Consider the following 12,432-nt stretch of genomic DNA (forward strand, 5'->3'; position numbering starts at 1 on the left):
CATTTCCACCTAGCGTCTGCGCTAGCCCAGCTCCTGGCACAGCGGGCCTCCGCACCTCTGGTGCCATTCATCTCTAATCATCATTTGATGACAGAAATCTGTGCGCTTCGCTTCAGCAGGAGCGGCAGCGCTGTTTCTTAGCAACGCTCTGGCGATATTCAAACAATTTCATTAAAGTGTGACACCTCTTAGCAGGTGGGTGCGTGCTGGGGGAGATAAACACAGAGCGCCAGATCTGCCAGCGCTATTTGCTAACATCACAATTGATAACATCAATTCCAGGATTGTGTTTACAAGGCCTCCGAAATTAACCGCGCGTGTAAGAGTCAGCGCACACAAAGTAAAAAAAAAAAAATAGAAGAAAGAGAGAAAAAAAAGGAGTAGTGCTTACATTTTTAACCTGAATAAAATAGAAAAAGCAAAAGCCTCTCAGGTAAACGTCTGGAAGCAGGAAGAAATGCTCTATTCACATTCAAATCCAAATTCTTCAGCATTTAAATCGTTTTGATGGAGAAAATTGGATGATTCCTGGTTTCTTTGCTTGGCTAAGCACCTACGGAGGTAAACACATAAAAATACAGATTTCAATACACTCTTCTGATCCAGGTGGGTTTTTCAGACAGGTTTTTTTTTTTCTCGCTCTGGTGGAAAATGATTAACGGAGAATGACGAGGGGGGAAAAAATAACGTGATTCGGAGCTCAGGTGCAGAAGCTGAACCTGTGAGAGCTGGTCACTGATCAATCCGGATGTTTCTACTGTACCTGGAGAGTCTAATCCGTGATAGATTACAGAGAAAGAGGGCGGATTTTAAAGGAGCGAGTGGGTAAAATGTGACAAAAAGAACTTCATCACAACACAAAAAGGTGGATATTTTCTCTGAGCAACGTTTAAGCTCATAAACATTACTTTAAGTTTTATTTATTCAGGATTTTGCTTCATCCAAGTGTGATTTTTGCCACCAACAAAAAATATTTTTTTTTAAATAATTCATAACACCTTTTTAAATACTTTTAAGCTACAAAAAAAATAATATATAGAACAGATTTTTACATTTTTTGAAGATACAAAATAATGCATATTTACACTGATTTAAAAAAAAACAAGTTGCAAAATAATTCATAATTACAACAGATTTTTAATTTTTTAATAAAACATAATTCATATCTACAATGCATTTTTTTTTTAAGATATAAAAATAATTCATTTCTACAATGGATTTTTATATATTTTTTAAAGATACTACATAATTTGTAATTTGTATAAAGATACATAATAATTCATATCTCCAACGCATTTTTTTTATTAGTTACAAAATAATTCATATTTACAATGCAGTTTTTTTTACATTTTTTTAAGATACAAAATAATTTATACCAACAACATATTTTTGCATTATTTTAAGATAAAAAAAATAATTCAAATTCACAACACATTTTTTTTAAAAAGTTTTAAGATAAAAAAATAATTCATCTACAATGCATTTTTTTATTAAAATAAAAAAAATCATATTTATTATTATTATTATTTTTTTAAAGATACAAAATAATTTATATCTACAACACATTCACATATCATGTTTTGTGTTCCACCTCTTTCCTCAAGTCAACTTTCCCTTTAACCAGAGTCAGCGAGGTGTTAAACAGGTATCACACATTGACAGGCTGTTAGACAGGTAGGGTGTACTTATTTACGGCTGATCCCCCAGGTGTGTAAATCACTGACAAAATCTCAGGACAGAGTCTGAAAATCGTTCACCTGGACAGTCAAAAAAAATCTCAGTCACCAGTTTATCAGATGCTACCTGTTTCAGTTACTGTGTCAAAAGTATTGCCCCCCTTCCTTTACCTCTCCACTACCTCTCAGCACAGCAGTGGCAGAGTTTGTGTTGTTGGTATTTCTCTGACACTTGTGTAAGTGTGTATATTTTCTGTGCATTAATAAGTACATTTCCTCACAGTGTGCTCTCGGTTTCCTTTACCTGATACAGTTACCTGGTTTATTGTTTTTAATTTTTCACTCTCATTTGCTCAATCTCATTCACATTCATTCAGGTTGGTTGTCACAGTGAACATTACAGGAGGTCATTCTTACCAATAACACTGTTCAGCAGCTTACCTGAGTGTGACAGGTGATAAAACTCTCACACTGCACTACTATGTCATTATGTTGTAGACTCTCTAGGTTCTTCATATTCATTATCTACTGCCAGTCTACACATGTGTACTATGATCTATCTATCTATCTATCTATCTATCTATCTATCTATCTATCTATCTATCTATCTATCTATCTATCTATCTATCCCTTTTGCTGTCATAACATATATTCGAACAGCTTTCGTGTTATAAAATTTTGTCATCATTTTGATTTCTCCTGTAATTTGGTGGGTTGGGAAAAGGGGGAAGGTTTGGTGGGGTTAATGGTGGAGGGTAATGGGGAGAGGTTTGGCGGGGTTATTAGTGGAGAGGAAATTGGGAGGTTTGGTGGGGTTTGGTGTGCCTATTGGTGGAGGGGAATGGGGAGAGGTTTGGTGGAGTTTGGTGTGGCTATTGATGGAGGGGAATGGGGAGAGGTTTGGTGGGGTTTCATGTGGCTCTTGGTAGAGGGGAATGGGGAGAGGTCTGGTGTGGCTATTGGTGGAGGGGAATGGGGAGAGGTTTGGTGGGGTTTGGTGTGGCTATTGATGGAGGGGAATGGGGAGAGGTTTGGTGGGGTTTCATGTGGCTCTTGGTAGAGGGGAATGGGGAGAGGTCTGGTGTGGCTATTGGTGGAGGGAATGGGGAGAGGTTTGGTGTGGCTATTGGTGGAGGGGAATGGGGAGAGGTTTGGTGTGGCTATTGGTGGAGGGGAATGGGGAGAAGTTTGGTGTGGCTATTGGTGGAGGGGAATGGGGAGAGGTTTGGTGGGGTTTGGTATGGCTATTGGTGGAGGGGAATGGTGAGAGGTTTGGTGGGGTTTCATGTGACTCTTGGTGGAGGGGAATGGGGAGAGGTTTGGTGGGGTTTGGTGTGGCTATTGGTGGAGGGGAATGGGGAGAGGTTTGGTGGGGTTTCATGTGACTCTTGGTGGAGGGGAATGGGGAGAGGTTTGGTGGGGTTTGGTGTGGCTATTGGTGGAGGGGAATGGGGAGAGGTTTGGTGGGGTTTCATGTGACTCTTGGTGGAGGGGGATGGGGAGAGGTATGGTGGGGTTTGGTGTGGCTATTGGTGGAGGGGAAGGGGGCGAGGTTTGGTCGGGTTTCATGTGACTGTTGGTGGAGGGGAGTGGGGAGAGGTTTGGTGGGGTTTGGTGTGGCTATTGGTGGAGGGGAATGGGGAGAGGTTTGGTGGGGTTTCATGTGACTCTTGGTGGAGGGGAATGGGGAGAGGTTTGGTGGGGTTTCATGTGACTCTTGGTGGAGGGGAATGGGGAGAGGTTTGGTGGGGTTTGGTGTGGCTATTGGTGGAGGGGAATGGGGAGAGGTTTGGTGGGGTTTGGTGTGGCTATTGGTGGAGGGGAATGAGGAGAGGTTTGGTGGGGTTTGGTGTGGCTATTGGTGGAGGGGAATGGGGAGAGGTTTGGTGGGGTTTGGTGTGGCTATTGGTGGAGGGGAATGAGGAGAGGTTTGGTGGGGTTTGGTGTGGCTATTGGTGGAGGGGAATGGGGAGAGGTTTGGTGGGGTTTGGTGTGGCTATTGGTGGAGGGGAATGGGGAGAGGTTTGGTGGGGTTTGGTGTGGCTATTGATGGAGGGGAATGGGGAGAGGTTTGGTGGGGTTTCATGTGGCTCTTGGTAGAGGGGAGAGGTTTGTTGGGGTTTGGTGTGGCTATTGGTGGAGGGGAATGGGGAGAGGTTTGGTGGGGTTTCATGTGACTCTTGGTGGAGGGGAATGGGGAGAGGTTTGGTGGGGTTTGGTGTGGCTATTGGTGGAGGGGAATGGGGAGAGGTTTGGTGGGGTTTCATGTGACTCTTGGTGGAGGGGAATGGGGAGAGGTTTGGTGGGGTTTGGTGTGGCTATTGGTGGAGGGGAATGGGGAGAGGTTTGGTGGGGTTTCATGTGACTATTGGTGGAGGGGAATGGGGAGAGGTTTGGTGGGGTTTCTTGTGACTCTTGGTGGAGGGGAATGGGGAGAGGTTTGGTGGGGTTTCATGTGACTCTTGGTGGAGGGGAATGGGGAGAGGTTTGGTGGGGTTTGGTGTGGCTATTGGTGGAGGGGAATGGGGAGAGGTTTGGTGGGGTTTGGTGTGGCTATTGGTGGAGGGGAATGAGGAGAGGTTTGGTGGGGTTTCGTGTGGCTCTTGGTGAAGAGGAAAGGGGGAGGTTTGGTGAGGTTGGTAGAGATATTGGTGAAGGGGAAAGGAAGGTTTTTGAGGTTATTGGTGGAGGGAAAAGGGGAAAGTTTGATGGGGTTATTGGTGGAGGGGAAAGGGGGGAGGTTTGGTGGGGGTATTGGTGGAGGGGAATTGGGGGAGGTTTGGTGGGGTTGGTGAGGTTATTGGTGGAGAAAAAAGGGGAAGGTTTGGTTGGGTCAGTGGGGTTATTGGTGAAGCACTTCTATAATATATGAACTATTTTAAGTATTTTTACACATTTTTTCCCACATCTTTACTCTACTTCTTGGGAAAAATTACATCTACGTTTACAGTTACTGACTAGACCTCACCTTTTCCTTTGTACAGTTTGGACAGTGGATTGTCCCTTTTCCTTTCATTAGCATCAGTTTCTGACACTCTTGGCTGGAGATTATAGCTTGTTAATCTGATCACCATTGCAGTACCACTGCACCATGTCAGTGTCACTACTGATGGTCCATTTTTCCCATTGATACGGCTGCCAAACTGTTCATAGCGAAGCCTAACAGATGGGCCACAAAATGCCCCGTTATTGTTGGTGTACCTGATAATCTGCCAAGTCAGTGTATAATTTAATGTAAAATTTGATTTTCTACTCCATGTGCCATAATATGATTCCTGCTTTGATTCATTAAAGGTGCCTCTATTTTAAGTGCAGCCGGTTGTGTAAAAGTGTGAAGACGAGAAGCATGTTTTAAGTAGGAGGGAGCTTACTTTGAATATACAATAGCCTCTTACAGATAAGAAAAAGCAGATACAGTCCGAGTTGTGAAGTGTGTGTGTGTGTGTGTGTGTTGTATGTAATTGGCAGGCCTTGGTGTGGTAAACAGGTGGCTCATTGGAAAGCAGTCTCCGCTTGATAAAAACGAGTGTTGCACAGAAGCCATCCGTCCTCAGCTTCTGCGCATTCGCTGTGTGTGTGTGTGTGTGTGTTTCCTAAGTAACAACAACCGCTGTTCCTCCTGTTCTCATGACTAGAATAGAACACGTCCTATGCTCCAGTGGGGCGAAGCCGGAGACACATGCGCTGCTCTGAGCGGCACAGATTGCAAGGACAGGCTTCTCCACCTTGAACGAAAACCAGTTGCTCCTGCCAACAAGGAAAGGATTTCGCCATGCGTGCACACGCACACGCTCCCGGTCCGGGTGCACAAACACACACACACACGCATAAACAAAAAATAAATAAAATAGACAACTCATTTTCTGGGGTGTTGCATGCATAGAGAGCAGCAGCGGATGGCAACCTGTTGGAGACACATGACTGAGCAAAAGGAGTCTGGCTTCTGAAGTTTGTTTGAAAAAAAAAAAAGAGCAGCAAGTCATGGGGGCGGGATTAGGAGGTAAGAATGAAATAGTGAGATGGAATTGTACACATAGAGTCCCATGTCACACGATAAGTCAAATAAAAGATTATGGAACACTATTCAAGTCCCAAAACTTACTTACTAACTTAGATCCTGTTATACATTGTCAGAAAAAGGGAGGTACCGCACAGGTACAATTTTGTTCCTAGGGGAGCAAAAAATATAATAGTACCTTTAAAGGTACACAATAGGTCCTTAAGGTACAATTACGTTCCCAAAATGAGTTATAAAGCCTCTTACTAGAGGACAAAATTGTACCCTTCAGGGAACCACCCCAGCGACAGCCACTTGTACCTTAAAAGGTACAATTTTGTACCTTTCTTTCTGAGAGTGTAGTTTCAAATGGTTCAAGTCAAAGAAAATTTTTTTTCTATAGCTAGAGAACATCAGAAAGGACAGCATCTTAGAGAGAAAGTCTCTTTATTTGTCACATATACTTTACAGCACAGTGAAATTCTTTTTTCACATATCCCATCCTGGGAAGTTGGGGTCAGCCATGACCCAGCACCCCTGGAACAGAGAGGGTTAAGGGCCCAAGAGTGGCAACTTGGCAGTGCTGGGGCTTGAACCCCTAATCTTCCAGTCACCAACCCAGTGCCTTAACCACTTGAGCTGCCACCACCACTCTCCTTAGACACTACTTGACTTTTTTATGGATTATGATTTTTGAATAAACGTTCACTGAGTGCTTGGTCAGCTTATCCTTCAATCCATGAACATGCTTTCTTCATAGGAGAGCATAATTAACAAAGCATTAACTTAATCAAAATGATTAAAATTAAAAGTGTATTAAAGAGTCTATTTCACCATTTCATTATCACATTATATATAATAATGCCTGATATAATAAACTGAAATGCAATTTTATAAGCTGCTGAATTTTTGGTTTTGTTTATTAAACCGAATGTGCAGTGAATAAGTAAGGTCATTCACATGTTGGAAATAGAGTAGGATCACAGGAATTAAAATTTAAGCAAACTCCAAGATGCATTTGTCATGTCATGACATAAATTGTGACGAGTACATGTTTTTTCACTGATAAGAGTCTAAACAAAGAAGCTTTTCAAGAATTTTAACAGCAATTTCAATTTAAGTAGTTTTTTGCTACTTAAAAAAATCTCTATGCAAGCTGCATCATTAATGTAAAAAAGTATGCAAAATCAAGCATTTTGGCCTAAATAAATAAATAAATAAATAAATCTCCACAAAATCTGGCTAGATTCCATTTTTTTTTAATATTATAATATATTTTTTTATTCGTAAAATTTTCCTTTCCTTTTATGTTACACTGTATTGCATTCGACAGCAAATAAATTAATTATTTGCCTTTTTTTTGCATTTCTTCTTGCTGATATTTCAAGCAAGCTCGTGTCTAACCGCTATTCCAAAACCACGTCCTGGACAACACGTCTCCCCAGGAAAAATCTGGCAACCTTGGAGGTGTGAACTACATGCAGATGATTTGGCTATTCTGAACAGGAGCCCAGAAAATCAACTTAAGCATGCACGTAACTCAACTCTGAATACACGTAACTTTCCCTGCGTAAATATTGACATAGCTTTGGACTCTCTGAGGAAAAATACTTGTTTCTCTGCCAGCTATGAATAAAAATACACACTCACTGTCTCGCACGCTTATTTTTTTGTGAATACCAGAGTGACACCTGGGTCAAAACGAAATTGAATTTATCTGTTCGATAAGATGTTTATTGCTCCAAAAGGCTTCTACTTCTTTTTTTGTTTTGTTTTTTAAACTGACTTGCCAGCTGAAAGGACTGACTCGGCAGAAAGCCCGGGTAAATTGCGATCTACATAGAGACATTTCCATAAGATTCATGTAAAGCCTATCAAGCGGGTATTCAGTAGATCAAGAGAACCGGTGCAATATCGGAACGTGTCCGTTCAATCGAAGTATGTATATGGAAGAGATCTTATCAAAGGCTGCTTAGGCACGGAGTCGAAGCTGCTGAATAGTGCTGAATCAAAAAGCGGTATAACTCTTCTCTTGTGTAAAAAAGAGGGAGAGATAAAGAGAGCAGAGATAGAGAGAGAGAGAGAGAGAGAGAGAGTGCTCACTCAGGAGTTATGTTATTTTTCCCCTCTCTCATCCTTCCTTTTTTCCATAGGAAAATGAGCGATACGTGTAAACGTGAAACGGAGAAGGAGATAAAGATAGAGGGAATACAAGAGACAGAATTAAATAGTCATCACTGTCATACGTATTGATTGACTGCATAAGAGGAAAGAATAAACGGTTTAAGTGTCCTGAGGGGCGAGGCGAGAAGCGTCCGCAATTTCATACCATAAATGAAATATCTTCGAACAGGCATGCCGGGGCATTTTAGCAGCCATTTCTGCTATTGCATTACATTAATCAAGGCACTTCCTGTCCACTCATCTGAAGCCAGTACGGTGCATTCAGGGGGAGAGAGAGAAAGACTGTGAGAGAGAGAGAGAGAGAGAGAGAGAGAGAGAAAGAGAGAGAGAGAGACCTTGTTTTAGAGATGAGGCCTGATTTATGACTACCCTTCTCCTAGGCTCGCTCTCCTCCAGCTGACTCACCCAAACAAATAATTGAATTGGTTCAAGTACATAAAGCATCCCAATGGCTTCTGTAACGGTGGCTAACTGGTTTAACTAAGACAAGAGCATGCACATTTGAGAGGTGATAAAATTCCTCCTGCAATTCTCTCTCCTCGCTCTCGACGAACCGCATGGCTGTCTGCACTTCTCACGTGCCGCGAAAGCACCGTTATCGCATCGGAGCTCAGAGGGGAAAGAAAAACATAGTAACGGCAAAGAAAATACATCGGAAACCTTGACGTGCGTTATAGTTGGTTACAGCTAAGGTCAGAAAGACGCCAACTTATTAATTATTAAAGATGACTGACCTGTAAATTACATGCCGTAATGTTTCGGATATATGTGGCATGACATCATCCATCAGTCATATGATCATGTAATATATAATAGACTTGGTCATTTTGGGAGAGATATATAGAAAGGGGAAAAAAAAGTGTCCGAAATAACCATTTGGTTTGAAAGTTCATACATCTTGTGACTTTCTGATTGTCTTTTTCATTTTTTTTTTTTTTTGGTTTCTTGTTTTGTTTCACATTCTTTCTTGGACTTACTGTACACCAGACGTTGTGCCAAGCACTAGGGAAAATAAAAAGACCCCAAACCTCTGGCAGTCATTATTTAAAAAAAACAAAACAAAACAAAAAAACATATAGGGTGCACAGACCTCAATAAACATCAGCTGGGTAAATTACCGAGTTAGTTTTCTGCAGTACTTTCTAGCACTCCTCTGCTTTGATGAAAACTTCAGGGTTAAAAAACTGCAAGATAACAAGAGAGTTACGAAAGGGAAAGCAGAAGGAGAATGAGATACAGAGAAATAGAGAAAGAGAGAGACTTGTTTTGACACTGAAATTAATTTACAAGTTTCTTTTCCTGGGAAAAAAAAAGAAGAAGAAGGAAAAGAAGAAGAAGAAGAAGCTGACGAAAGGGAAGAGGGAATGAAAAGGGGCGAGATGAGAGAAGCGTTTGATATGTATCAGACGTCTGCAGTCTCTCGGGACTGTAGCTGGGACAATTACAGTACACCAGGTTGGACTCTGCCTCTGTTTCTGTAGGCAAGTGGCCAAAGTCTATCTCCAGTCAAAATATCCATGCGAGCTAACAAGCTTGTTCCACAGCGTTCGCAGCCTAGAAGAAAGGCATCCAAAGCCTTGAGACACAAACGAAAGCAGGCAGGGAGGGAGGCGAAAAAAGAAAAAAAAAAGCAGCTGAGGCCCCAAAACAAGGCTGGCGGAGTTCGGTGAAAGAAATGATGTGAAAGACGTGGCTTGATCAAGGTGTGAGGGAGAATAGAGTAGACGGAATGACCCAAAGGCACTAAGGTTCTCTCGTTCTCTTTCTCAGTCTCTCTGTCCCTTTGTCCCTCAGTAATGACCTGCTTTGAGTTGTTTATCACCTTTTTTTCCCTCCACCAGGCCTCAGTCATGTCGGCATGCCGTCCCTCACTGCTCCCTCTCGCTTTCTGTTTTTTTTTTTTTTTTTAATCCATTGCTGTTGTCTTACACCAGCAGTGGCTGCACAATAGCCATCTAAACTCATTAAGTAAATTCTGAGAGCGCCATTAATGGAAGCCTTTTTCTTCGGCTCCCCCGAAACCTCATGCTTAATTAGGTGAGTTCTTTTGACGGGGTGCAAAAACAAAACAAAACAAAAAAAATTTTAAAAAAAGGGTACTGCGACGCTGAAATGGCCTTGGTCCCACGAAGGGCCTCACGTCTCTGTGACTGCTAATGACTGAGTCTTTTAGTGGAAGGCGATGGAGGAGGAAAAGGGAAAAGGTTAGAGTTCGAACCCCACACAAAAAGCCGTCACTCTGGGGGAGCGACGTTGCTGTGCTCCTCCTCACCAGGTGACTCTCTGCTCTCATTAACAGACAATGGGCAGTCAGACGGTACAGGGTAAACATGTTGGGAAACGGGGTTTCCGAAGGTAGCAGAGGTCTCACTGACGACTGTCCTTTGGCGATAAATGTTTATTCCTCTATGTTGTAGACATATATCTAACACACTGAGCTTTCATGTTCTTATAAATGATGGAAATCAACCCTTACCTTAATAGTAATGGTCCTACATGGCAGGAAAGTATCTTTACACCACAACGAATGCTGTTAAAGTGCAATAAAGTAGTTTTAAACGAGCAATAAGGCTGATAAAGCTTCAGGAAACTAGACACTAGCCTTTCTAAATTACAATAAACTCCTCCACGTTAGCACTAGTCCTACTCTAAACTCTAGTACATGTGAGTGCTCTGTAATAATTACTAGCTTCTTCTGGTTATTGCCTCATACAGAAAGCCAGGATCTTGTTTTCTATTGGCCAACAAATTCGTGAGATGAACTCACTGTGAAGCGATAACTGCTTCCAGAAGTCTAGTATAAAGATTTACTAAACAATACTCTAATATTACTGCACCAATCACACATACTGGTAACATAAATACTCATCACTCATCTTGATATGAGTCTAATTTACGCTAAACAAGTCTCTTGAATAAAAATAAACACGTAAGGACTGATGATGGTGCGATGCTCTCTATCCGTTTCGGTTTAAATGTATTGTTGTGTAACATCCGCAACAGTTACTTCCTGTTATCACTTACCCTAGAACAGCTACAAGTCATTCCCTCACCAGACTGTATTTTTTTCCCCTCTAGTTTAGATTTAATATGATACACATCAACATGTTACAGAAAAACTGGAAAGTGACTTTCCTCTGGTGGTCCCTGACACTAGAGACTCCTTCCATGAAGAATAAATAATAAATAATAAATAAACATCTGCTTACAGAAAACTCCACCATCCATCATATCAACATTTATATCAATGGATGTTTTTCTTCCTTTTGTTACAGAACATCTTTTTTACTTGCCTTGTTATGATGGATGACGCGCTGCTCCACCATACAAGCCTGTGTTTGCGTCTTTACTACAGAATTAACAGAATATTAAAGGGTATAAATCTGTGATTTGCCTAGCAGCTGGAATTACTGTCAGAACGGCAGTATTTCAAATTAGAACAAACTCCCAAAAATGACTACTGTACATTGCACTCGCTAATTATTCTTGTCTATTTTAAAATATAATAGCTCACGCTGGGTTTTTTTTTTCAAACCCCATGGGGACATTGATCTGGATCTGGGAGGAGTGTGTAAAAAAGACACACACACACACACACAGAGTGAAGCCTTGGACCAGTCAAAATTATAGTCCAATGTTCAGAGCTGACCCAAGAGAACTCTTAAAACCAACCCCCTTGTCTGTACAGTATGTGTGTGTGTGTGTGTGTGTGCATACTGAGCTGGACTCACACAAAATGGAATAATCCTGTGAGATCACGGCCACAAAACCAAGACTGTAATCCCCCAAAACACACACATACACACACATACACACACACACAAACGTGCCTGCTGGGTATAAACAGGTGCCAGGTGGCCCCTGTGGTCTGGATTTCCGCTCTTTCTCTCTCAGGTTAGTGGGGGTGAGGTGTTGTTGTAAGCTGCTATGCTACATTCAGGCATATCTAATACCTCAAAGTCTTTGTGTGTTTCCGTGCATGTGTGTGTGTGTGTATGTGTGTGTGTGTGTGTGTTTCTCTCTTTGCCTCAGAGACTTAGCTCTGGGTAATTACCAACAGGCGGGGAGCTTGATCTCCACTGTGCAGCTTTCAAATGCACATCAGGAAAACCTGGCCACACACACACGCACACACACACGCGCACACACACACACACATATACATGCTGGTCTTCATGCTGTGTGGGTTATAAACAATGTGGTGCTTATAACATATGTTCCATTAATTGTGGTAATTTCACATTCATTTGTAACTGTGAAATTCAGTTGTTGTAGATTTCATTCTAAATACTTGTGTTTCAATTTAGCCATAACAACTTACAAACCAAAAACATATACTCATCATTTTATTTTAGGGCTTAGCATATAGTCGATTTTTGGCCTGCATACATTAATCATTGTAGGTCAAAGATAAGAATTTCTACTGACTGAGGACTGATTGCAAAATTTGCTATAAATCGGTTGTTAGATTTGTTTTTAGGTAGCCAGTGAAGCACCAGGAGTCTGTGGAGCAGGGTTGTGTGGTTGGGGTCTGTGTGGTCTATGGATTTGTGGACTAAGGATAATTGTGTCAGA

General features: G+C 41.7%; 1 protein-coding gene across 1 annotated transcript; it reads right to left on the reverse strand.

Annotated features, from left to right (window-relative positions):
* Window positions 1-3,147: 3,147 nt before the first annotated feature.
* LOC131361754 (uncharacterized) lies at window positions 3,148-4,037 on the reverse strand. The gene is made up of 2 exons (XM_058403283.1): window positions 3,855-4,037; window positions 3,148-3,531 (listed from the first exon to the last, which is right to left on the reverse strand). Exons 1-2 carry the CDS (start codon window positions 4,035-4,037, stop codon window positions 3,148-3,150), a joined length of 567 nt encoding a protein of 188 aa, XP_058259266.1.
* Between the last annotated feature and the right edge of the window lie 8,395 nt (window positions 4,038-12,432).

Source organism: Hemibagrus wyckioides, linkage group LG11, assembly GCF_019097595.1.
Source record: "Hemibagrus wyckioides isolate EC202008001 linkage group LG11, SWU_Hwy_1.0, whole genome shotgun sequence".
Lineage (NCBI taxonomy): Eukaryota > Metazoa > Chordata > Actinopteri > Siluriformes > Bagridae > Hemibagrus > Hemibagrus wyckioides.